We start from the raw sequence: 26,577 nt of genomic DNA, 5'->3' as shown, positions 1-26,577 counted from the left end.
GGACAGAAAAAATTTGGCGGATCCGCAAAAAAAACGGATCCAACGGATGGCCATCCGTCAAAATCCGCCGGTAATGCAAATCAATGGGGAAAAAAACGGATCCGCCAAAAAAATGGCGGATCCGTTTTTTTAAAAAACTGGCGGATTTTGACTGATGGTCAAAAACGGAAGTGTGAAACAGGCCTTAGGAGAATCTACACCATTCGTGTTCTTCATGCTTCTTAAACAGCCTGCTCTAAGCATAGTTGGTAAGCACTATATAGGTGTTATAATCCTGTGTTTATAACGTTTGTTTTATTAAATAGGTAATCATCAGCTATGTATTACCTCATGGTACCTATGTATTACCTCATGGTACCTATGTATTACCTCATGGAACCTATGTATTACCTCACGGTACCTATGTATTACCTCATGGTACCTATGTATTACCTCATGGAACCTATGAATTACCTCATGGAACCTATGAATTACCTCATGGTACCTATGTATTACCTCACGGTACCTATGTATTACCTCATGGTACCTACGTATTACCTCATGTTACCTATGTATTACCTCATGTTACTGTGTATTGCAGACTATCTGTATTTTTATGCTCTGTGCAGTTATATATTCTGGAATGCTCCTGTTATTGCATCCTATAGTTTCACCCTTTCCTGTCACATCTGCAATCAATAAAAGAAGGTTACAATTTTACAGCCTCTTTTTTTAAAGAAGACAGGGGGTTTAGCTACAGTACATGTCTCTTTGCACACCCTGCTAACGTGTATGAGGACAGTATAGGTTTCATTATGCACAAATCAGATATAGTGCCATATTGCTGCAGAATTCTGTAGTAGAAACCAAACCAAAGGCAGAAAAAAAATATTTTTCTGCTGCACTCATTTCCTTGGCAAGCTACGTAGAGAACACAAAGGAGCATGGTGATCTCTGCAATAACACAAAGACAAGATCCTCAGTATTCAGCCCAATGTTAAGAACAGCCAAAGAGTTGTGAAACCATAAGGAAACAACAAAACATTTCTTAATGAATAATAATCTTTTGTCCGTCAATTAGAACAAGAATAAACCAGGAAATCAGTTGTGAAACTGGTGACTGGCCAAGTTCCTTGTAATATTCATATATTAAAGGTTCTAAAAACAGCCATGACCATTTACCACCAACTTCCATCCAAGTGGATCCTTCACACAGAAAACAAAATGTTGCTTGTCATTCTTCTCTTGGTGACTCTACAGAACTCAGAGGCAGCTCAAACCATCTTATCTGTTCCAAACGGAGTTCCAGAGGGTGACTGTGGCCCCATGGAGGTTTGTGACAATGGAACGAGAGCATGAGGCTTTCGGCTCAAAGTGAGTAATGTATGGAAGAGTGTGAATTAAACCATGGGGTTAGAAAGAAAGATTGAACAGGGACTAGAACAGATGTAAAGGCAAAGCGTGGGGTGGACTAGGACTGATGTATAGGCTGGATGCAATATGAATGTGTGACATCCCAGAGTCGGGTTGTCACAGTGACATTACCTCCCTCTAATGGGTAAAGTCATGCTTGGAGGCAAAAAGGGACCCCCATGCCAGGTAACAGAGATTAAAAATCACAATTTCCTGCTGCAGGTCAGAAAAGGGAGATGCCTTATAAATTCTGGCCAGCAGAGGGGGTTGGTGAGTCAGCTAGAAATCAGCTGAGGGGGTTGTCATGGAAACGGAGCAGCTGTGAGCTGTGAGTTGAAATGACAGTTACAACGTGAGGAGGTGAGGTAAAGAGATCTTTCTGGAAGATCCTGTCAGTTCAAGACAAGGAGCTGATCGGTGAGGAGCTCAGTAGGCAGAGCTGATCTGTGAAGAGGGAAAGGACAAGAGCAGAGACTGAGAGACTCTAGCTAAGCTAAAATACTGCATATAGCAGACCCCTGAGTGAAGCGCTAATAAAGAGAAAAGGGACATCAGAGTCTTACACTGACAGGAGCTGTACGCCCTGATAGCCGAATCTGAAAGTACAGGGGATTGTAAATTCCTCTGTACATTGAACACGTGAGGGCACGTCAGCGGATAAAGAGCCCGGGGCTGATGGTGAAGAGAACGGTACCCATGGAATAGGCTCACGCTGACAGCCGTACAGGTTAGTGAAACCATCACGAATAGAGGGTCGCAGCATAGCCTTGACTACTGCAACCTCCTGCTCAGTGGCCTCCCCTCGAACACTCTCACACCCCTCCAATCTATTCTAAACTCCGCTGCCCGACTAATACACCTGTCCCCCCGCTATTCCCCAGCTTCTCCCCTCTGTCAATCCCTTCACTGGCTCCCCATTGCCCAGAGACTCCAGTACAAAACCCTAACCATGACATACAAAGCCATCCACAACCTGTCTCCTCCATACATCTGTGACCTTGTCTCCCGATACTTCCCTGCACGCAACCTCCGATCCTCACAAGATCTCCTTCTCTACTCCCCTCTTATCTCCTCTTCCCACAATCGCATACAAGATTTCTTTCGCGCATCACCCCTACTCTGGAACTCTCTACCACAACATATCAGACTCTCACCTACCATCGAAACCTTCAAAAAGAGCCTGAAGACCCACCTCTTCCGACAAGCCTATAACCTGCAGTAACAACCGATCGACCAAACTGCTGCATGACCAGCTCTACCCTCGCCTACTGTATTTTCACCCATCCCTAGTAGATTGTGAGCCTTCGCGGGCACGGTCCTCTCTCCTCCTGTACCAGTTATGACTTGTATTGTTCAACATTATTGTACTTGTTTTTATGTATACCCCTCCCTACATGTAAAGCGCCATGGAATAAATGGCGCTATAACAATAAATAATAATAATAATAATAGTTATATACAGCAGAGACCCACACACATAGCGCAGAAAGGAAGGTCCTAAATCCCCACCTGGCAAGGTGGATCCCCTGAATGCCTCCAGGCGAGCCGGGCTCATTCCATCACCTGTATGTGGTACTCCGGACTGCAACCTATTACCAGTAAAAGGTAAAGAAACTGCACCTCTCTGTGTCTTTCTCTCATTTATCTGCACCTCAACGTTTACAGCCATTTTTACTATTTATTTAACATCTTTGCCCTGGGACTACAGCCCTACCTGTGGAGGGCTACAACATCATAGCTGCGCCCAACATCCATCCCAGAGAAGCAACACCGCAGCGCTGGTCACCTCTGACTAGAATACCACAGGTGGCGTCACGTATTTCACCATCTAATAACTTTATTTTCATTTTTTAACACAAATACCACACAACTTTCCCCTATTTTTATTACTGGACGCCTCTGGGCCACGGACCGGGTCGCCGCCGCCGTGACATCGTCCCCCATGGAAGTCAATGGGCCCGGTAACGAGTACCCCCAGGCCCCGCGGGGCGCTCCAAATGCATAGATAGAGACTAGAATATATGCATAAACAAGGGCTAGAGTGGACGTATAAACAGGGACTAGGATGGAAGTAAAGACAGGGACTAGTACAGATATATGGACAGGGACTAGGATATATATATATATATATATATATATATATATATATATACACACAGTGGTGCTGAAAAGTTTTTTGCTTTCTTGGCCTTTTTTGAGAGAATATGAATGATAACACCACAACCCAACCTCATCTCCACTCATGTTTAGTGGTTTGGTGAAGCCATTTATTATCAAACTACTGTGCTTTTTCTTTTTAAATCATAATGACAAACCAAAACATTCAGATGACCCTGATCAAAAGTTTACATACCCCATTTCTTAATTCCGTGCATTTCCCCCTCTAACATCAATGACAGCTTGAAGTCTTTTGTGGTAGTTGTGGATGAGGTTCTTTATTTTCTCAGATGGTAAACCTGCCCACTCTTCTTGGCAAAAAGCCTTCAGTTCCTGTAAATTCCTGGGCTGTCTAGCATGAACTGTGCGCTTGAGATCTCCCCAGAGTGGCTCAATTATATTGAGGTCAGGAGACTGAGATGGCTACTCCAGAACCTTCATTTTTTCTACTGTAGCCGATGACATGTCGACTTGGCCTTGTGTTTTGGATTGTTGTCATGTTGGAACGTCCAATTACGTCCCATGCGGGGTAGGTAAACTTTTGCACATAACTTTATATACTATATACAGGGGAGATGACATACAGTCAAAACCAAAAAAGACTACTTAAAAAAGAAAGAATGTTGAAATAATCAATATTAAATGTATTTTATTTCTTAACAGACACCAACAAGAATTTAAAAACATATAATTAAAATTACCATAGAGGGAGCAGGTCAAAATGCACAGCAGAAAATAAAGGATTATAATCCCCAAAAAGGCAATATATAATATTTGATAGATGTAGAACAGCGGATCATAAATATCAATATTATTTAAATTAAAGTGCAGTGCACATGTGCATATTATTTATTTTAGATCCGCTTTGTCCATCATACCAAAGACTCATAATATTTATAATTCATCATAGATATCAATTAGTTAAACATCAAAAACAGTGAAGATGACTATAAAGTGCATAGTACAAGTTGCATAATAAAGGTGATTGAGCCATAAAGTGAAAAGGTTAAATAAATTACTGACCAGTATTCATGCTGTACAAGCCGACGCTGCCACCTTACACTCCAATGCGCGTTTCACACGTTGCTTCATCAGGGAGATGACATACAGGTATATACTAAATACAGGGGAGATGACACACAGGTATATACTATATACAGGAGGAGATGACATACAGGTATATACTATATACAGGGGAGATGACATACAGGTATATACTATATACAGGAGGAGAAGACACAGGTATATACTATATACAGGAGAAGACACACAGGTATATACTATATACAGGAGATGACATACAGGTATATACTATGTACAGGGGAGATGACATACAGGTATATATTATATACAGGAGGAGATGACATACAGGTATATACTATATAATGGAGGAGATGACACACAGGTATACACTATATACAGGGGAAATGACATACAGGTATATACTATATACAGGAGGAGATGATACACAGGTATATACTATAAACAGGAGAAGACACACAGGTATATACTATATACAGGAGGAGATGACATACAGTTATATATTATATACAGGAGGAGATGACATACAGGTATATACTATATACAGGGGAGATGACATACAGGTATATACTATATAATGGAGGAGATGACACACAGGTATATACTATATACAGGAGGAGATGACATACAGGTATATACTATATACAGGAGGAGATGATACACAGGTATACACTATATACAGGGGAAATGACATACAGGTATATACTATGTACAGGAGGAGATGACATAGGTATATACTATATACAGGAGGAGAAGACACACAGGTATATACTATATACAGGAGAAGACACACAGGTATATACTTTATACAGGAGATGATACACAGATATACACTATATACAGGGGAGATGACATACAGGTGTATACTATATACAGGAGGAGATAACATACAGGTATATACTATATACAGGAGGAGATGACATACAGGTATATACTATATACAGGAGGAGATGATATACAGGTATATACAGGAGGAGATGACATACAGGTATATACTATATACAGGAGGAGATGATACACAGGTATACACTATATACAGGGGAAATGACATACAGGTATATACTATATACAGGAGATGACATACAGGTATATTCTACATACAGGAGGAGATTATACACAGATATACACTATATACAGGGGAGATGACATACAAGTATATACTATATACAGGAGATGACATACAGGTATATATTGTATACAGGAGGAGATGACATACAAGTATATACTATATTCAGGAGGAGATGACATACAAGTATATACTATATACAGGGGAGATGACATATAGGTATAAACTATATACAGGGGGAGATGATACACAGATATACACTATATACAGGGGAGATGACATACAGGTATATACTATATACAGGGGAGATGACATATAGGTATAAACTATATACAGGAGGAGATGATACACAGATATACACTATATACAGGGGAGATGACATACAGGTATATAGTATATACAGGAGGAGATGACATACAAGTATATACTATATAAAGGAGGAGATGACACACAGGTATACATTACATACAGGAGGAGATGACATACAAGTATATACTATATTCAGGAGGAGATGACATACAAGTATATACTATATACAAGGGAGATGACATATAGGTATATAATATATACAGGAGGAGATAACACACAGGTATAAACTATATACAGGAGGAGATGACACACGAGTATATAGTATATACAGCAAATATTTATGAGCAATATAATTATTATAATTTGTTATAACTAACCACAGTTAATTACTATACCCAGACAATGCCGGGCTCTTCAGCTAGTGTATATATATTAATCCAATTTGTCCTGGAAAAAATCAATGGCACTTCAAACAAAAATGTATATCAAAAACCTGAGTAAATAAACTCCAGATAGAAGAGATCCATTACTAAAATTAGATTTATTTCATTATTTCTAAAACAAACATACAATAATTTAAAACAAAAACAGGATGTTTCCAAACGGAGACCACCACAAATTTATAAATCAGCATATATAATTCATATGACAAACTGAATTCACATCACAAAATCTCTCTATATATACACACACAAGGGAGGCTATCAGGGGTCAGTTATATGCCCAATTATAATAAGAACTGTGCTTAAACATAGCCCTCCAGTATAGGCTATATTCGGTAATATAATGCCAAGGTTATTAGGCAGCATAATATGCTGATGGAAATTGTAAAAAAGTTTTTAAGTGCCAGGTAATAAAAAATTATACATAGTCTATTTTACCTAGATAATGAAAAAGGAGCCTAATTGATAATAACATCGCAGTCACGTATATACTCACAGTGAGGTAGATCACTGAGCATATCAAGTATATTATAAGGGGCTTCTTATAATAAATATATATATACCTGGCAGCATGTAGTGGCGGCGTCTCCCTACCCCGACGCGCGTTTCGCAGTCTGCTTCTTCCGGGGGCGTGATTTAGTGAGGGGAGGAGAGGTATTTAATTACCCGGGGTCCAATAGCGGTGTTGGAATAATAAGTATATGTTGGCAGTGTATTGATGCATGCACGCTAATGCTGCGCCCCATTGTAACCATCGATTCCCTGGAGACTGCTCAGTGAGCCGCATCCATGAAATTGAAGCGGTCACATAATCAGCGCCTCCGTGAATCGGCCTGGGTCTGGGTAATCAGCGCATGTGTACCACCGTTCAACATATTGAAGTTGAAAGAAAGAAAAAAGTTTGCCCGCAGTGCAATTAAAGAAAAGACTATTTGTATAGGTCTGGTGCCAGCGGCTCAAAATGTTGAAGTTGAAAGAGAAAAAGGGGGGGATTACCCGCGGTGCAATTAGAAAAAAGATGACCATTTATATTAGGTCCAGTGGAGAAAGCGGGACACAATAAAGTGCACAGTGATACAATTAATATGTATAAACATTAAAGTGATATAAATAATATCAATATTTTATATTTATTAAAATAGTGTTATTACAATAAGGTGCAAAAATTATGTATAATTATACAGTGACAATAAAGTGCAAAGATTGTGTATAATTATACAGTGACAAGAATCCATAAATATGTGCATATATATAAATACATATATGGACAATAAAAATGAAAATTCAAAAAAATAGGAAATAAGTAATATCTAATCCCAAAAATGCAAATATTGCTATAATAATTCAACTCCCAGAGTGACAAAAATTCATAATAATAATTTATTAAAACAGTGCACTCCGTTATTATGAACAGCACCGTTCCTTACATAGCACCCTGTTCTTTATTACATAACATCCTCTCTTATTACATATGAAATGACAGCTGATAAACCATGAAAACGCTTCTTTTCTAATGGAGGAGGCTGATCTTCTGGTCAGATGATCAGAACAGTACATTTTCTGATCCTCACGGATCTCATTCTCAGGGCTGTGATTTTCACAGAAGTGGGAATGTGGGAATGGACCTATAAAACTCTACAAGTCTGTGTACCGTCTGATAAAAAAAATCTGGCAGTACACGGACTTATCTCACAAATGTGTGAATGTCGCCTAAGGCCTCTTTCACACCAGTTTTTTGCAATCAGTCAAAATCCGCCAAAATTTGAAAATGGCGGATCTGCTTTTTCTTGTTGCGGATCCGCCATTTCCCCCATTGGGATACATTAGTGGCGGATTTTGACGGATGGTCGTCCGTTGCATCCGCTATTCGGCGGATCCGCAAAATTCTTTGCGGATTCTGTCTGAGGGGGACGGAGCTTGTAACGTTTTTTTTCGCCGTCAAAATGGCGGGTGACAGCGGATCCGCCGTCATCCGCCATGCGGTAGAATGGCCGCCTATGGGCGGCGGATCCGCCGGGATCCGCGATTTTGCGGAATCCGCAAAATCGCACTGCGCATGCCCAGAAAAAAAGATACTTTTCCAGACAGTCCCAAAACTATATAAGGTGGTCTAATTGGGCCCAGACATGCAGTAGCAGTCAGCCAGCAAGCCTGCCAGACAGACAGACAGACAGCCAGCCAGCCAGCCAGCAAGCCTGCCAGCCAGCCAGACAGCCACACAGCCAACATCAAGAGGCCTGCCAGTTACAGCACCAGCACACCTGAAAGTGTGAGTACACCTATTTGTTTGACATTTCTGTGTGTGTGTGTATTGCCTGCTAGTGTGTAGCCTGCCTGTGTGTGTGTGGTCTGCAAGTGTTGCATGTCTGTGTATATTTTTTTTTTTCATACTTTTTTTTTCTGTTTGTGTACTGCATTTTATTTTCATACAACTGTAATATTGTATTATTTATGCTGTGATTGAGTGGTGTATGGTATGTGGTGCAATTGGGCCCAGACAATCCGGCACCAGCCACACTGAAGACACCGAGCTAGAAATCCGACCGCAGCCTGACTGATAGAAGACTGAACTAGAGCTATAAAACCTGCCTGCCCAGCTGCAAGTCTACCACCTGCAAGAACCCTGGAGTGTGTGTGTGTGTGTGTGTGTGTGTGTGTGTGTGTGTGTGTGTGTGTGTATGGCCTGTCTGTGTGTGTGTGTAATGCATTTTTTTTTTTTTTTCCATACTTTAATTTTTTTTTTCTGTTGCACGTGTACTGCATTTTTTTTTTCATACTTCTGTAATTTTAATGTATTATTTATGCTGTGATTGTGTGGTGTAAGGCCGGTTTCACATTTGTGCTTTATAGCGCAGCGACGACATGCGCACGGCCGCCGCTAATCCCTGCCCCCCTGCCTGCCCCATCCGGTCATCGCCGCCTACTAGCGCACATGGACGCTTGCGATCTGCACACCCTATCTTTAGCATAGGGTGCGCAGATCGTGCGCTGGCCATGCGCTAGCAGGATTTTACCGTGCGCTGCGCACTTTTGAAGGTGTGCCGTGCGCGCCAAAATGCAACATGCTGCATTTGGCGGACACGGTCACACCTTCAAAAGTGCGCAGCGCATGGCAAAATCCTGCTAGCGTACGGCCAGCGCACGATCTGCGCACCCTATGCTATAGATAGGGTGCACAGATCGCAAGCGTCCATGTGCGCTTGTAGGCGGCGATGACCGGATGGGGCGGGCAGGGAGGGGGCGGGGATTAGCGGTGGCTGTGTGCAGGCTGTCGCTGCGCTATAAAGTGCAAATGTGAAACCGGCCTAACTGGTATTGTATGTGGTGTAATTGGGCCCAGACATCCGGCACCAGCCACACTGAAGACACCAAGCCAGACATCCAACACCAGCCCGACTGATAGAAGACCAAACTAGAGCTATAAAACCTGCCTGCCCAGCTGCAAATCTTCCACCTGCAAGACCCCTGGAGCATGTGTGTGTGTGGCCTGCCTGTGTGTGTGGGGCCTGCCTGTGTGTTATGCGTGTTTGTGTGTTTTTTTTTTTTCATATTTTAATTGTTTTTCTTTTGCATGTTTATTGTATTTTATTTTCATATTTGTAATTGTGGTGTGATTAATGTATCTGTTGTATATCGGTGTTTTTTTATTTTTCATTTATTGTGGTATTTAAAATAAAGAGCAGAGTAGCTCCTATTTGTGGGGAAAAAAATTATAAATTAAAAAAAAAAAATAAACTGTTTTGAAAAAATCTCAGTAGTATCATTTTAAAACAAGGTAAAATTAAGTTACCATAAAGGTACATTAATTTTTTGGTATACAAGTGTGGTTATAATCAAGTGAGAGATTGCAACATGCCATCAAAAAATTCTGGGTATACACAGCAATTACGCACCTTAAATCACAGGTTAAACTCTCGGTGAGAGTTTTTCAGGGAATTCAAAAACATGCAAACACAGTGTGGGTATACACAGAAATTAGACACCTTCAATCACTGTGGTTACACTCTCGGTGAGACCTTCAATCACTGTGGTTACACTCTCGGTGAGACCTTCAATCACTGTGGTTACACTCTCGGTGAGAGTTTTTGAGGGAATGTAAACACAAAGTGGGTATACACAGCAATTACACACCTTCAATCACTGTGGTTACACTCAGTTACACTTTTTCAGGGAATTCAAACACATGCAAAGATAAAGTGTGGGTTTACACAAAAAATTACACACCTTCAATCACTATGGTTACACTCAGTGAGAGATAAGGGAATTTACACATGCAAACACTTAAAACTGCATATACTTAGTTTCAGGGAATTACACTAATTATGTACAAATGAAGATTTTTTTATGTTTTTTGTTTTAACTTTCATATCATTTTCTTTATACTTGCAGATTACTTCATGAAGCACCGCCAGCAAGGCAGCAGCAGAGACCGCCAGGCAGCAGCAGGGACCGCCAGCCAGGCAGCAGCAGAGACTGCCTGCCAGGCCGCAGCAGAGACCGCCAGCCAGGCCGCAGCAGAGGACAGGCAACCATTTCTAGTTTCCCTGTAAGTATAAAGGCCTGAAAGCTTATTATGATCCTTTGTATAGTAGCTTAACAAGTGTCTTTTTACTTGCAGATCACTTCAGGAAGCACCGCAGCAGCCACTGCAGCTGACCCAGACCGTAATGTCTTCTCCTGAAAGCTCCCCCTCACATCATCAGCGAGCTGAGGTAAATAATTTGCTGGTTTTTTTTTAACTCCTATGTTGTTTTTTTTTAAACCCTATATCCATGTATTGTGTTTTGACAGGAAGCTGATTCAGAGGAGCTTCCAGGAGGAGACGTGCAGGGTGGAGAGACTCAAGGAGGGGGTGCGCAGAGTGTAAGTTTAGCACATACACACATACATAATGCTACACCCAACACAAACATTCATCACAGTGCACACACAATAACTACACATCCATCCAAACAAAAATTTTCTTTTTATTCTAGTGTCTTCAGAATCCGGTGCCCGCACTAGAGTGACTCCCAGGACATCCCAGGGTCGTCGAGGTGATGCCTCTGGTGGTCGGCAAACGGTAAGTAACCCTATTTGGATAATTGAGCAAATGAACATCATGTGTTTGAACAGAATGTAATTTTTTTGTTTTTTATCTTCACAGGTTTCACAGCGTGCTCCCCGCAGACATCTGGAGGAGGGTGTCATGATCGATACTGATGAACTCATCCGTGAGGTGGAAAACCGGGAGCCGCTGTGGAACATGGCAAACCGTCTACACGCCGACCAACCAACCACCCGACAGCTCTGGGATGAGGTCTGCTCTTCAGTTATAGAGAACTGGGAGGAACTCAATGCGAGGGCCAGGGATTTTGTGCGTAAGTATTACAACTTCAGTAACTTATATTCCAGCATGTGAAGTGTTGAATACTAAACCCCTTTTTTCTTTGCTTCACAGGTGACAGGGTTATCACACGGTGGCGGTCGCTCCGGGATCGCTTCAAGAGGGACTACAACAAGGAGATGCAGACCCCGAGTGGATCGGGAGGACGCCGGGGACCCCAGTACAAGAACTACAAAGCCCTGGCGTTCCTGCGATCAACAATGGTGTGCAGAAGGTAAATATTCCACAAACCATTTCTGTAGTAGAAATGTTTAACCAAATTTTTTTTCAGCAGAGTTAAATTAAATATCAATATTTTTAATATATATTTTTTCTCCTTTTTTTTAGCACCATCTGCAGCACTCGGGAGCCTGCATCAGAGTTGCGTCCCTCTGGAGTGATCCCTAGTGAGACCGCCCCCGGTGACCACATCGAGGTATCAGACCCCTCTGTACCTACCCTCTTGTCTCGTCCCTCTATCCCCTCCACCAGCACTGGAGCAGCAGGGCAGACTTCATCACATGAAGCTGCTGGTGACGACTTGTTCCCTGTTCCCCACCCCTCAGACACTGCCGCAACATCTCGACCAACTTTTGGTTCTGGCCGGCAGCGTCTGAGGAGTCAGGAAAGGATGACCTTGTCTGACTGTTTGAGTCTAAACTCATCTGTCCAGCATGGTTTCCACACGTATGGACAACAGTTATCTTCTGGGTTGACCATGATCAATCAAAGTATCATGGAACTCAGAAGATACATGGAACAGATGAATTTAGAATCAAACCAGACACCGAGACATAACTTTTTTCAATCTGTTGTCCGGCAAATGGAAGGTTTAAGTACTCACCAGCAGATGCGTGTGATGCAAGCCTGTCGGAATGCTCTAGTGGAAGTACTTGCAGAAGCATCTCATCCTCCCCCTGTCCATCCTCCCACAGTCCATCCTCCCACAGTCCATCCTCCCACAGTCCATCCATCATACAACCGTCCCTCCTCCTACCACTCCCTCGCCTTTCTCTAGTTTCTCATTCCATTCTTCCCAGTACCTTCCTTCCCCATTGCATTATACCCCAATGCCCTCACCATACCCACCCCCACATACACCTTCAATGTACCCACAAACCTCGTCTGTCCATCCACTCCCATCCCAACCACGTGTTAAACCCCCCCTTTCACTTCTGATCCTCACCAACTCCCTCCCCAGTCCTCTCCCCCCCCTCGATGTAGTCAACCCTGTTAACCCCTCCAATACTATCTCCACCCAACATTATCACAATTTATAAAGTGATTTGTTTTTTCCAAAAAAAGGTAATATATACCAAAAAAAAAATTAAAAAATTTTACAAAAAAGGTTTAAGATACCAAAAAAAACTGTTAAAAATAAAATTATTAAAAATTCACCAAAAAATAAAGTCATTACAAATTCACAAATAAACAATGTTTTTTTTTTAAAAAAAGAACTTTATTGTGTTGTTTCTTTTTTGTTCTTTCTTTCTTGGGAAATATTCAAAGTACACCAGTGGTGTAAAAGGTAAACACAACACTTGGTAACACAACACTGGGTAATATTTCACAGTACACCGGTGGTGTACAAGGTACAAAAAACCAACACTTGGTAACATTTCAAAGTGTAAAACTTAAAAAAAAAACAACACTTGGTAAAACAAATCACATGGTAACACAATGCTTGGGAAAACCAAGCACTTTGTAACATTTCAGAGTAAAAAAAAAAAAAAAAACACTTGGTACTCACAATTGGTATATTAAGAAGAAAATTATATCATGTCATCTTGCCAGTCCACTTGTCCCTCTGGTGTCAGAAAATAGTCTGCAAAGGTGTCCCTCATTCTTGCCACTGAGCCAGTACTCCGAAAAGTTTGCTGCTCATAATCCCACAAGGTGGTTTCAGACAGATTTTCATCGATGGAAACTGGTTCCTTTGAAAGGACAAAATTGTGCAGGATGACACAGGCCTTCACCACCTCATCCACAGTCTCTGTCTTCATTTTAATGGCTGTTAACAGGACTCTCCATTTGGCAGTTAAAATTCCAAACGCGCACTCCACCACTCTGCTCGCTCTGGTCAATCGATAGTTATAGATTCTTTTCTAGTGTGTTAATCCACGACTACCGTATGGTTTCAGTAGGTGTTTAGAAAGCTGAAAAGCGTCGTCACCAACGCACACAAACGGCATTGGTGGGCCTGCTGTTCCAGGGAGTGGTCTTGGAGGTGGGAAGTCAAAATTGTCTCCATACAAGCGACGGCCCATGGTGGACATGTTGAATACCTGAGAGTCATTAGAACGACCGTATGCACCAATGTCCACGGCAATGAATTTGCAGTTTGCATCCGAAATGGCCATAAGCACAATAGAAAAGTATTTCTTATAGTTGTAAAACTGTGAACCAGATCCCATGGGTTTCACAATCCTGATATGCTTGCCATCCACGGCACCGATGCAGTTTGGAAACTGGCAGATTTCTTGAAACTTGTCGGCAATCTCCAGCCACCTCTCCTGGGTTGGCTCTGGGATGTATTCCTCCTGTAGGGAATCCCATAATGCCCAGCAGGTCTGTTGTACAATTCCAGCAATAGTTGAAATCCCAATCCGGAACTGGAAATGGAGGGAGGTGAAGGATTCTCCAGTTGCCAGGAATCTTAAAAAAAGGGAAAAAAAGTAAAATTAATACAAACTACAAGCCATAACATAACAATAAAAGCCTGCAGAATCTGAAACATTTTAAAAGGTAGATAACTTACCGAAGGGTCACCATCAAACGCTCCGCCGGTGATATAGAAAACCGCATTTGTGTGTCCCTTCTCCGGATTTGTTCTCCAACACGATCCACCAATCTCAAAGAATTCCAGCCTCATGCGCACGTAGTTGAAGAACTTGTCCGGATTATCCCTCAATTCCAGGTACAGTGTGGAAAAAACGCCACGGGTGAACCTCTGCGCATTAATGGGATGAATCCACTGGCGCCGTCTCCTCATACGCAGGATTCGCAATCTTCTTTTCTCCCTCTGGAGAGCAATAATTGCCAACCGATTCAAGTGAAGATCCAATTCCACACAGAAGCTGTCAATACTCGCAATAACTCCTTCCAGACTCGCACTAACTCCTTCCATCGCTGCCACTAGATCTAAAACCTTTCAAAGAAATTGTATCACAACACCCTAGATATATTTCTCCCTAGTTTCCAGTATCCAATCACATTTGGGAGCATTTTCCAAGAGCGAATCATATTTGGGAGCATCCCATTTTGGGGGAGTGGAAAAACGGATCCTCAAGAAAACGGATCCAACGGATGTGAAAAACGGATGCCAACGGATGGAACGGATCCGTTTTGTTAAGGATCCGCACTAAAATCGGTATAGCGGATCCTTAAAAAACGGATCCGTTCCATCAGCTGGCATCCGTTTTTATACATTTTTAGCGGATCCGCTTGGCGGATTTTGACTGATTGCAAAAAACTGAAGTGTGAATATCGCCTAAGGCCTCTTTCACACTTCAGTTATTAGCATCAGTTATAATCCGCCAAGCGGATCCTGAAAACGAGGAAATTTAAAGGAATCGCTGGGAGAGAGAGAGAGAGATCTTTGAGGATGTTGACAGACACTAAGATTGTGGCGGATCCTCAAAAAAACGGATGCAACGGACGGCAATCAGTCAGGATCCGCCAATAATGAAAGTCGATGGGGAAAAAAACGGATCCGCAAAGAAAAATGGCGGATCCGTTTTTTTTCAAAATTGGCGGATCTTGACTGATTGTCAAAAACTGAAGTGTGAAAGAGGCCTAAGGGATTATACACATAACATTATCACTCCAAGTCACACAGTGTAAATGCTGAATAATATCTATTAATATCTTCATCCAGGCACTTACTGCTGACGTCTCGTCTGATTAGAATAATAATTTTCTGCTGTTTCTTCTCCATCTGCTCAGACCTTCATGTCGACATCTCACAGCCACTACTCATCTTCTCATTATGATTATCGCAGTCCTAAAAATAACAAGGTCACATACATTGTATAATACATGTCTCTCGTGCACTGAATACAGATCTGTACTCCACTATTAATATACCATTAGCCAAGCACCAATCAAAATATAAAGTGATCAGCATCACTCTTCCCCTCATTTACTATAATCTCAGACTCCCAATAATATAAATTATTCAGTCTGTGACTCTCTCCAATTAACTGTAAGGCTGTGTGCACACGGAAAGTATGTAAGGTTTTACAGTACAAGCGAAGTGAATGAGATCCTGGAAGTCTCATGCACACATTGCTTATTTTTTTACTAGTCCTCTCACACATTCCTCATTGTCCTCTACCCCACATCCATCCTTCTCCTCTTCCCACATCCCATCATTGTCCTCTCCCCCAAATCCATCATTGTCCTCACCCTCATCCATCATTGTCCTCTCCCCTATATCCATCATTGTCCTCTCCACACATCCCACCATTGTCCTCTCCCACAACATCCAATAATTTTAACTCCACTACATCCAATCATTTCCTTCGCCCCCACGTCCCATCATTTTCCTCTCCCCCATATCCCTCTTTGTTGTCTCCTCTATTCATCCCCCCTAATTGCCTTCTCCCCCACATCCCTCATTGTCCTTTCCCCCACCAATCTTATTGTCCTATTGCCCAACCCCCCTCATTGTCCTCTCCCTCACACCCCTAATTGTCCTCTCGCCCACCCTCTCATTGTCATCTCCCACACATACATCATTGTCCTCTCCTCCCCCTTGTTGCCCTCTCCTCGACATCCATCATGGTTCTCTCCCCACCACACTCATTGCCCTCTTCCCCACATCCATCATTGCCCTCTCCTCCACATTCATCATTGCCCTCTCCTCCACCCCCTCATTGTTCTCACCCACATCCATCATTGTCCTCTACCCCCACATCCATCATGGTCCTCTCCCCACCACACTCATTGCCCTCTCCTCCACATTCATCATTGTTCTCTCCTCCACCCCCTCATTGTTCTCTCACCCATCATTGTCCTCTACCCCCACATTCATCATTGTCCTCTCATCAACGCAGAGTGACAAAAATTCATAATAATATACCCATAGATAATAAAACTAAATTGCTATACAATATATAATCCCAAAAGTGCAAATATATTCAATCAGAAATATAAAAACTCAATTTCCACTGTGACAAAAAAATTCATAAATATGTACACATATATAAATAAATAAATAAACAATAAAAATAAAGTAAATATATAATATATAGTATCAAAAGTGCAAATATTTCTATCGGAAATATAATAATTCAACTTCAACAGAAATGATGATAAATTCCAGACACAGCAAGTATATCCATAAAGATAAATAAGACATCCATAGGCATCTAAAGATATAAACAACAAAAACATCAAATATTAGAATAATACATATAAAATGGCATATATTAAAAGCTAAAAAACAAGAACCACAATAACCCAACCCCTAAAAATGAAGTACATGGCCAGAGTAACTAAAACTAACTACAAAAATTTGGCAAAACCAAAATTCTCATTATGACCATGATGACTAAGGGTACCCAATCTAAATATCCACTTATTTTCCATCTGTGACAACATTTTTGCAATATTTCCACCACGAATTCCCAGGTCCACCTGGTCAATAGCTCGGATTTGTAAACCCCTCGGGTTGCAGTGATGGTAAGCCTTGAAATGGCATGGGAAAGTTTTTAATTGGGAGATATCAGTTATTGCACTAGCTTTTTCAATGTCACGTACATGTTCTCTCACCCTTAGTTTACGCTCCCTAGTCGTCAGCCCTACATAGACTTTGTCGCCTGGACCTATAGCGTGGTAGACCACAGCGTTAGATGAACAAGTGAGGTGCTTTCTAACTTGATAACTTCTAGATCCATCATGGTTTTTAAAGGATTTACTTTTTACAAGATTAGAGCAGGCCTTGCACATTCCACAACGGAAAAAAAACATTATTCCCATCATCAATTTTTGAAGATTTTTTTAGGGTCATAGTAGCTATGGACAAGATCTTTTACATTTGCACACCGACGGGAGACATCCTGTTTTTGTTTTAAATTATTGTGTTTGTTTTAGAAATGATTAAATAAATCTAATTTTACTAATGGATCTCTTCTATCTGGAGTTTATTTACTGTGGTTTTTGATATACATTAGTGTATATATATTGTTGAATTGTAAAGCTCTCCGGAATATGTTGGCGCCTTATCAATAAAAATTATATATATACTGTGTATATACAGTACATATATATATATGTATATCCTAGTCTCTGTCCATACATCTGTACTAGTCTCTCTCTTTATTTCCATCCTAGTTCCTGTTTATATGTATAATAGATGGAGGCGGGATGCTATCGCATTGGGAGGGCGGTAAGGTCACGATGGGGGCAGGCTTTGCAGTGTTGAGAATCTCTCCGCCCCATCTGCTCACCCACCTATCCACTCTCTCTTTCCCCATGTGCTGACTTCTCCCGTCTGTGCTCTCTTCTTTGACCTGTCTACTACATGTGCTATCCACCTTGTCTGCTGTCTCTCTCCTTCACTGACAGTACAGAAGGAGATCGCAGAGGATACATTTTGTGAGTTTAAATATTGTTTAAAAACAGTCAGTGAAATATTTTCCCTCACAAAATGAATCCTCTGTGATCCCCTGCTGTAGTGTCAGTATTGTCTTTTGCTTCCTCCCCTGCCCAGGAGCTGTTGTATGCTCAGTACACGGTCAGACACAGACAATTTTTAAAATGAACTTTCATTCGTGGGAAAACCCCTTTAACGTGACCGGCTTCCTCTGCCTGTAGACACGTCGCGCATCTGACGCCGGGATCAGCCAAATGATTCACTGCGCCTGCGTGGAATTTGTGCAGGCGCAGTAAATCACACCGCCGCCATCTTTGTGCAGACAGATAGCGGCGGTCACATTAAAACTGTGCATGAGCTCCTCCTGTACAAAGATGGCGGCAGTCAATGAATCATTCGGCTTATCCCGGCGGTGGCGTGTTTGCAATGGTGTTCCGCTGGTGGTACTGCGCAAGAGGCTGCATATGACGTATACAGTGTGTGTGTCGGTGTTCCGCTGGTGGTACCGTGCTAGAAGCTGCGTATGGTGTATTCAGTGTGTGTGGTGTGACGGTGTTCCGCTGGTGATATCGTGCTAGAGGCTGGTACCGCCATCAGTTTCCATATTGAGACACCCATCACTTGGGTGTCCCAATATGGCGGTCGGTGAACTTCCTCCGCTTGGAATTCTGGGATCTGGACACATCTGGACGCAACAGGATGTGAAGACATTACAAGGTAAGTATATATTAGATAGATAGATAGATAGATAGATAGATAGATAGATAGATAGATAGATAGATAGCAGGGACTATGATGGATGTGCAGACAATCATTATTTTTTAAAATATTTCATCTTTCTCTTAGGTGGAGAAGTGGCAAGATATTTTGGATGACACAGGTCTGAATGGAATTAGTCTGCATTGTACTAAACCCTCATCTTTGGATGTACTGAAGAAGATTACTTCCAAAGAAGGAGAGTAAGTATCAGACATTGAGCACTGTCAAGGACACGACTGTCTTCAATTACAGTAGTACTCAGTCATCTTACAAACTCAGAGGTCCCTTTTGTCAAGATAGTCTCAGCCTTTGGGAACAGTAGAAATTGTAAAATGGGGACACAAGAAGCTAGCAAATAGTGGACAACCATGTTTATAACTAAAGAACCCCAAACACCAATTCATTGAATATTTTCTGATAAGAAAATTAATTCAAAGGCTGACTGCTGTGAAAAACCATTCCCATATTTTTTTAGGGCATATGGTGGTAATCAAAAAATTTCTACATTAGCTGGCACCTATAATAGCTGAAGTAGACCATCCCTTATTACACTGTTCCCTCTCTTGTTATGTACAGCACCATCCCTTATTACACTGTTCCCTCTCTTGTTATGTACAGCACCATCCCTAATTACACTTTGCCCTCTCTTGTTATGTATAACACCATCCCTTATTACACTGTTCCCTCTCTTGTTATGTACAGCACCATCCCTTATTACACTGTTCCCTCTCTTGTTATGTACAGCACCATCCCTTATTACACTGTTTCCTCTCTTGCTAAATACAGCACCATGCCTTATTACACTGTTCCCTCTCTTGTTATGTACAGCACCATCCCTTATTACACTGTTCCCTCTCTTGTTATGTACAGCACCATCCCTTATTACAATGTTCCCTCTCTTGTTATGTACAGCACCATCCCTTATTACACTGTTCCCTCTCTTGTTATGTACAGCACCATCCCTTATTACACTGTTCCCTCTCTTGTTATGTACAGCACCATCCCTTATTACACTGTGCCCTCTCTTGTTAAGTACAGTACCATCCTTTATTAAAACAGTGCACTCCATTATTATGAACAGCACCGTTCCTTACATATCGGATTACATAGCACCCTGTTCTTTATTACATAACATCCTCTCTTATTACATATGAAATGACAGCTGATAAACCATGAAAACGCTTCTTTTCTAATGGAGGAGGCTGATCTTCTGGTCAGATGATCAGAACAGTACATTTTCTGATCCTCACGGATCTCATTCTCAGGGCTGTGATTTTCACAGAAGTGGGAATGTGGGAATGGACCTATAAAACTCTACAAGTCTGTGTACTGTCTGATAAAAAAAATCTGGCAGTACACGGACAAATGTGTGAATGTCGCCTAAGGGATTATACACATAACATTATCACTCCAAGTCACACAGTGTAGATGCTGAAAAGTATCTATTAATATCTTCATCCAGGCACTTACTGCTGACGTCTCGTCTGATTAGAATAATAATTTTCTGCTGTTTCTTCTCCATCTGGTCAGACCTTCATGTCGACATCTCACAGCCACTACTCATCTTCTCATTATGATCATCGCAGTCCTAAAAATAACAAGGTCACATACATTGTATAATACATGTCTCTCGTGCACTGAATACAGATCTGTACTCCACTATTAATATACCATTAGCCAAGCACCAATCAAAATATAAAGTGATCAGCATCACTCTTCCCCTCATTAACTATAATCTCAGACTCCAAATAATATAAATTATTCAGTCTGTGACTCTCTCCAATTAACTGTAAGGCTGTGTGCACACGGAAAGTATGTAAGGTTTTACAGTACAAGCGCAGTGAATGAGAACCTGGAAGTCTCATGCACACATTGCTTATTTTTTTACTAGTCCTCTCACACATTCCTCATTGTCCTCTACGCCACATCCATCCTTCTCCCCTTCCCACAACCCATCATTGTCCTCTCCCCCAAATCCATCATTGTCCTCACCCTCATCCATCATTGTCCTCTCCCCTATATCCATCATTGTCCTCTCCACACATCCCACCATTGTCCTCTCCCACAACATCCAATAATTTTAACTCCACTACATCCAATCATTTCCTTCGCCCCCACGTCCCATCATTTTCCTCTCCCCCACATTCCTCATTGTCCTCCCCCCCACATCCCTCATTATCCTCTCCCCCATATCCCTCTTTGTTGTGTCCTCTATTCATCCCCCCTAATTGCCTTCTCCCCCACATCCCTCATTGTCCTTTCCACCACCAATCTCATTGTCCTATTGCCCAACCCCCCTCACTGTCCTTTCCCCCACACCCCTAATTGTCCTCTCGCCCACCCTCTCATTGTCATCTCCCACACATACATCATTGTCCTCTTCTCCCCCTTATTGCCCTCTCCCCCACATCCATCATTGTCCTCTCCCCACCACACTCATTGCCCTCTTCCCCACATCCATCATTGTCCTCTCCTCCACATTCATCATTGTTCTCTCCTCCACCCCCTCATTGTTCTCTCACCCACATCAATCATTGTCCTCTCCTCAATCCTCTGCATTGTCATCTACCACACATCCATCATTGTTCTCTCCTCCACCCCTTCATTGTTCTCTACCTCACATCCATCATTGTCGTCTCCCACACATCCATCATTGCCTCTCCCACACATCCATCATTGTCCTCTCCTCAACCCCCTGCATTGTCATCTACCACATCCATCATTGTTCTCTCCTCCACCCCTTCATTGTTCTCTCCCCCACATCCATCATTGTCATCTCCCAAACATCCATCATTGCCTCTCCCACACATCCATCATTGTCTCTCCCCTATATCAATCATTGTCCTATCCCCACATTCCTCATTGTCCTCTCCCTCACATTCCTGATTGTCCTCCCCCACATTCCTGATTGTCCTATCCCCACATTCCTCATTGTCCTCTCCCCCACATTCCTGATTGTCCTATCCCCACATTCCTCATTGTCCTCTCCCTCACATTCCTGATTGTCCTCTCCCCCACATTCCTGATTGTCCTATCCCCACATTCCTCATTGTCCTCTCCCCCACAATCCTGATTGTCCTCTCCCCCACATTCCTCATTGTCCTCTCCCCCACATTCCTGATTGTCCTATCCCCACATTCCTCATTGTCCTCTCCCTCACATTCCTGATTGTCCTCTCCCCCACATTCCTGATTGTCCTATCCCCACATTCCTCATTGTCCTCTCCCCCACAATCCTGATTGTCCTCTCCCCCACATTCCTCATTGTCCTCACCCCCACATTCCTGATTGTCTTCTCTCCCACATTCCTCATTGTCCTCTCTCCCAAATTCCTCATTGTCCTCTCTCCCACATTCCTCATTGTCCTCTCCCCCACATTCCTGATTGTCCTCTCCCCCACATTCCTCACTGTCCTCTCCCTCACATTCCTCATTGTCCTCTCTCCCACATTTCTCATTGTCCTCTCCCCCACATTCCTCATTGTCTTCTCTCCCACATTCCTCATTGTCCTCTCTCCCACATTCCTCATTGTCCTCTCCCCCACATTCCTCATTGTCCTCTCCCCCACATTCCTCATTGTCCTCTCCCCCACATTCCTCATTGCCTCTCCCACACATCCATCATTGTCTCTCCCCTACATCAATCATTGTCTTATCCCCACATTCCTCATTGTCCTCTCCCCTACATTCCTGATTGTCCTATCCCCACATTCCTCATTGTCCTCTCCCTCACATTCCTGATTGTCCTCTCCCCCACATTCCTGATTGTCCTCTCCCCCACATTCCAAATTGTCCTCTCCCCCAAATTCCTGATTGTCCTCTCCCCCACATTCCTCATTGTCCTCTCTCCCAAATTCCTCATTGTCCTCTCTCCCACATTCCTCATTGTCCTCTCCCCCACATTCCTCATTGTCCTCTCCCCCATATTCCTCATTGTCCTCTCCCCCACATTCCTCATTGTCCTCTCTCCCACATTCCTCATTGTCCTCTCTCCCACATTCCTCATTGTCCTCTCCCCCACATTCCACATTGTCCTCTCTCCCATATTCCTCATTGTCCTCTCCCCCACATTCCTCATTGTCCTCTCCCCCACATTCCTCATTGTCCTCTCCCCCACATTCCTCATTGTCCTCTCCCCCACATTCCTCATTGTCCTCTCCCCCACATTCCTCATTGTCCTCTCCCCCACATTCCTCATTGTCCTCTCTCCCACATTCCTCATTGTCCTCTCCCCCACATTCCACATTGTCCTCTCTCCCATATTCCTCATTGTCCTCTCCCCCACATTCCTCATTGTCCTCTCCCTCACATTCCTCATTGTCCTCTCCCCCACATTCCTCATTGTCCTCTCCCCCACATTCCTCATTGTCCTCTCTCCCACATTCCTCATTGTCCTCTCCCCCACATTCCACATTGTCCTCTCTCCCATATTCCTCATTGTCCTCTCCCCCACATTCCTCATTGTCCTCTCCCTCACATTCCTCATTGTCCTCTCTCCCACATTCCTCATTGTCCTCTCCCCCACATTCCTCATTGTCCTCTCCCCCACATTCCTCATTGTCCTCTCCCCCACATTCCTCATTGTCCTCTCTCCCACATTCCTCATTGTCCTCTCCCCCACATTCCTCATTGTCCTCTCTCCCACATTCCTCATTGTCCTCTCCCCCACATTCCTCATTGTCCTCTCTCCCACATTCCTCATTGTCCTCTCCCCCACATTCCTCATTGTCCTCTCTCCCACATTCCTCATTGTCCTCTCTCCCACATTCCTCATTGTCCTCTCTCCCACATTCCTCATTGTCCTCTCTCCCACATTCCTCATTGTCCTCTCTCCCACATTCCTCATTGTCCTCTCCCCCACATTCCTCATTGTCCTCTCTCCCACATTCCTCATTGTCCTCTCCCCCACATTCCTCATTGTCCTCTCCCTCACATTCCTCATTGTCCTCTCTCCCACATTCCTCATTGTCTTCTACCCCCAGATTCCTCATTGTCCTCTCCCCCACATTCCTCATTGTCCTCTCCCCCACATTCCTCATTGTCCTCTACCCCATCCCCAAACCTCACTGTATTGGGGAACAAAATCCACACTCACCTCTCCATACATTCCCCCGAAGCATCGCTTCTTTCTCCTCCACTGGCAACTTTCTAAATGACACTGGAGTGTGGCATGCTGATGGCATAAAGCCAGGCACATCAGTGTCACAGAGAAAGCACCAGGCAAGAAGTTGGGGATGTATTCCCGAGTTGCCATTTTTTCCTGTAGGCAGCGGAGTTGTAGAATCACTCCCTGTCCAGCATTCTGCATAAGATGAGGGCAATCTGGCCATGGGCCCCCCGAAACATTATGCTCCGAGCAACAGGCCAGGTTGCCGTAATTATTACCCTCCTGAAGGGCCCCCTCCAGCTCCGGGCCCCAATGCAGCTGGGATTAGGCTTGGGTTTATGGAAGGTAAGGAGGAAACAAAAGGAAGTAGAAAGGAAAGGAAGGTTTGTTCCTGTGTTTTGGATCCATATCAGTGTTTGGTTACTGTATCATCAGTGTTTCACCAGTATTTTTCACATAAAGATGAAGAAATAAATTACACAGACAACACAGTGATGGCACATGGAAGCCATCTGTGAGCTGTCCGTGTTTTTTTCATGGACGCATAGGCTTATATAGGCACATTTCACCCGAGCTGCTGAAAAAAAAATGGACATATAAACGGCACCACAGACTATAATGCAATATCTGTAAAAAATAGGGACAGAACGCGTACGTGCCTCACCGATGTCTAGATGAGGCTAGAGTCATCCTTTGCGGTCTTAAAAAAATTATTATCTTTATTTTATTATCTTTATTCTAGTTAATATATCTCTTAAAATAGACTTGCATGTCATTTTTTTCTTTACATTTTCCCCTGATATCAGCTAAAATAAAAAACCTATATGAATATAAAGATAGTATAAAAAGAGTCCCTGTACAAAAAAAGAGAAAAAGAAATTGAATATGTGATCTCTTAAAATAATATATCCCTGGGAAATTTCAATGGTCTTAAATTGGTTAAAAATGGTTTTTCAAAGAGAGGAAATAAGAAACTTAGTAGTCAAGTCCAATTTTTAGTCACAAGAGTATTAAAAAATTATCTGCCTAGCGATGTATAAGAAGACATTGTGGATTGGTATTCAGCATTTTTGCTTTATCTTTAGCTTTGGGAAAAGGGGAAAATCTTTCACATGCAAGTTGGGATATCTCACAAGCTTCGTTGAGTCTAATCACACAACTGATAACAAAGCTGCCAACAACATAAAGTTTACGTGCTCGGACGACTCCATCGAAGAGGAAGATGGGCAGGAATGGGAAACTATGGAGCACTAAATGTGATAAAGGAATGCGTGGAATCCAAGCAAGAGTGTTGCCAATAAAAGGAGTTCTCCATCATGACCTCAGTCTCACCGATGTCAAGTTCACATGTTAGGTTTACTGAAAATACTATTAATAAAACTTATCTAATGAAATCATTATCTTTCAGTATCACCTCTCTGATCATATCATTAAATAGTTAGAAGTCTTTTTCATGTGTCACAGGTGATGGATGATGTAGGGAACGTCAGTGGTGGATGATGATAAAAGAAAGTGGATTTCGGTGGGTGGTAAGGTGTGATGGTAGGTCATGAAAAGTTGGGCGTACAATATTATTCGGCCACTTTAGCTTAATACTTTGTTGCGCCACCTTTTTAGTTTCTGTATTTCCACAAAAATTTAAAATAACTAATAAATTTCTTTCAACTTCACAATTGTGCCCCACTTGTTGTTGATTCTTCACCAAAAAAATTACATTTGGTATCTTTATGTTTGAAGGATGATATGTTGGAAAAGGTAGAAAAGTTCCAGTGGGCCGAATACTTTCGCAAGGCACTGTATATGGCCCTGGACTTTAAAAGTTGGCATAAATCCTGCTTTCTGGAGTACAGCTGTCATACCAAAGGATGCTATCTGGAAAGATGAACTGTATGCGCAAGGGCCGGTTTTAGGTAAAGTGGGGACCTAGGCAAAGTTTAAAATGGGGCCCCAAATGCTAACATATTGCACATCACACAGAAGCATTTCGATTGTATTCACATGCGCGGAGTTCAGGAAGCTAAACGAGTGTGATCGACAGTATTGAAATCGTTTAACACTTGTTTCACGACCTCTTTCCACCATCTGAGAAAGAATGATAGGGACAGAACAATCACTATTAGTTCAATCTGTCCCCATACAGCATCAAGCTATCAGCAGCACATCTACAGTTTACCCCGGCAATGTGCTGCTGAGAACAATGATTCCGGCATAAACAATCCAATCACTCGATGAATAGGCAGCATTTTGCTTGTTTAATATAAAACACCACATAGTCCTACATACATTATAATGTGCCCCACAGTCCTCCATATTGTAAAATGCACACCCCATAGTCCTCCATA

At 42.5% G+C, this 26,577-nt stretch overlaps 2 protein-coding genes across 3 annotated transcripts; both read left to right on the top strand.

The window, feature by feature from the left end:
- The first annotated feature begins 1,134 nt into the window (after positions 1 to 1,134).
- Positions 1,135 to 25,908, top strand: LOC141050246 (vitelline membrane outer layer protein 1 homolog). The gene is made up of 3 exons (XM_073547118.1): positions 1,135 to 1,311; positions 19,218 to 19,330; positions 25,321 to 25,908. The coding sequence occupies exons 1-3, from the start codon at positions 1,150 to 1,152 to the stop codon at positions 25,487 to 25,489; spliced, it is 444 nt and encodes a 147-aa protein (XP_073403219.1). The 5' UTR covers positions 1,135 to 1,149; the 3' UTR covers positions 25,490 to 25,908.
- On the top strand, positions 1,215 to 17,902 carry LOC141050245 (uncharacterized). 2 transcript variants are annotated; one of them, XM_073547116.1, is made up of 8 exons: positions 1,215 to 1,353; positions 10,798 to 10,954; positions 11,027 to 11,120; positions 11,200 to 11,271; positions 11,385 to 11,470; positions 11,555 to 11,768; positions 11,849 to 12,008; positions 12,122 to 17,902. In XM_073547116.1, the coding sequence occupies exons 6-8, from the start codon at positions 11,597 to 11,599 to the stop codon at positions 12,789 to 12,791; spliced, it is 1,002 nt and encodes a 333-aa protein (XP_073403217.1). In that variant the 5' UTR covers positions 1,215 to 1,353; positions 10,798 to 10,954; positions 11,027 to 11,120; positions 11,200 to 11,271; positions 11,385 to 11,470; positions 11,555 to 11,596; the 3' UTR covers positions 12,792 to 17,902. Both variants share the same exon structure in this region, with proteins under 2 accessions (XP_073403217.1, XP_073403218.1).
- Positions 25,909 to 26,577: the final 669 nt, after the last annotated feature.

The sequence above is a fragment of the Dendrobates tinctorius genome, unplaced genomic scaffold (assembly GCF_039654945.1).
Source record: "Dendrobates tinctorius isolate UK_male_01 unplaced genomic scaffold, ASM3965494v1 ptg000151l, whole genome shotgun sequence".
NCBI lineage: Eukaryota > Metazoa > Chordata > Amphibia > Anura > Dendrobatidae > Dendrobates > Dendrobates tinctorius.
The sequence above is the reverse complement of the archived record's forward strand: the minus strand, read 5'-3'. Positions and strand labels throughout refer to the sequence as shown.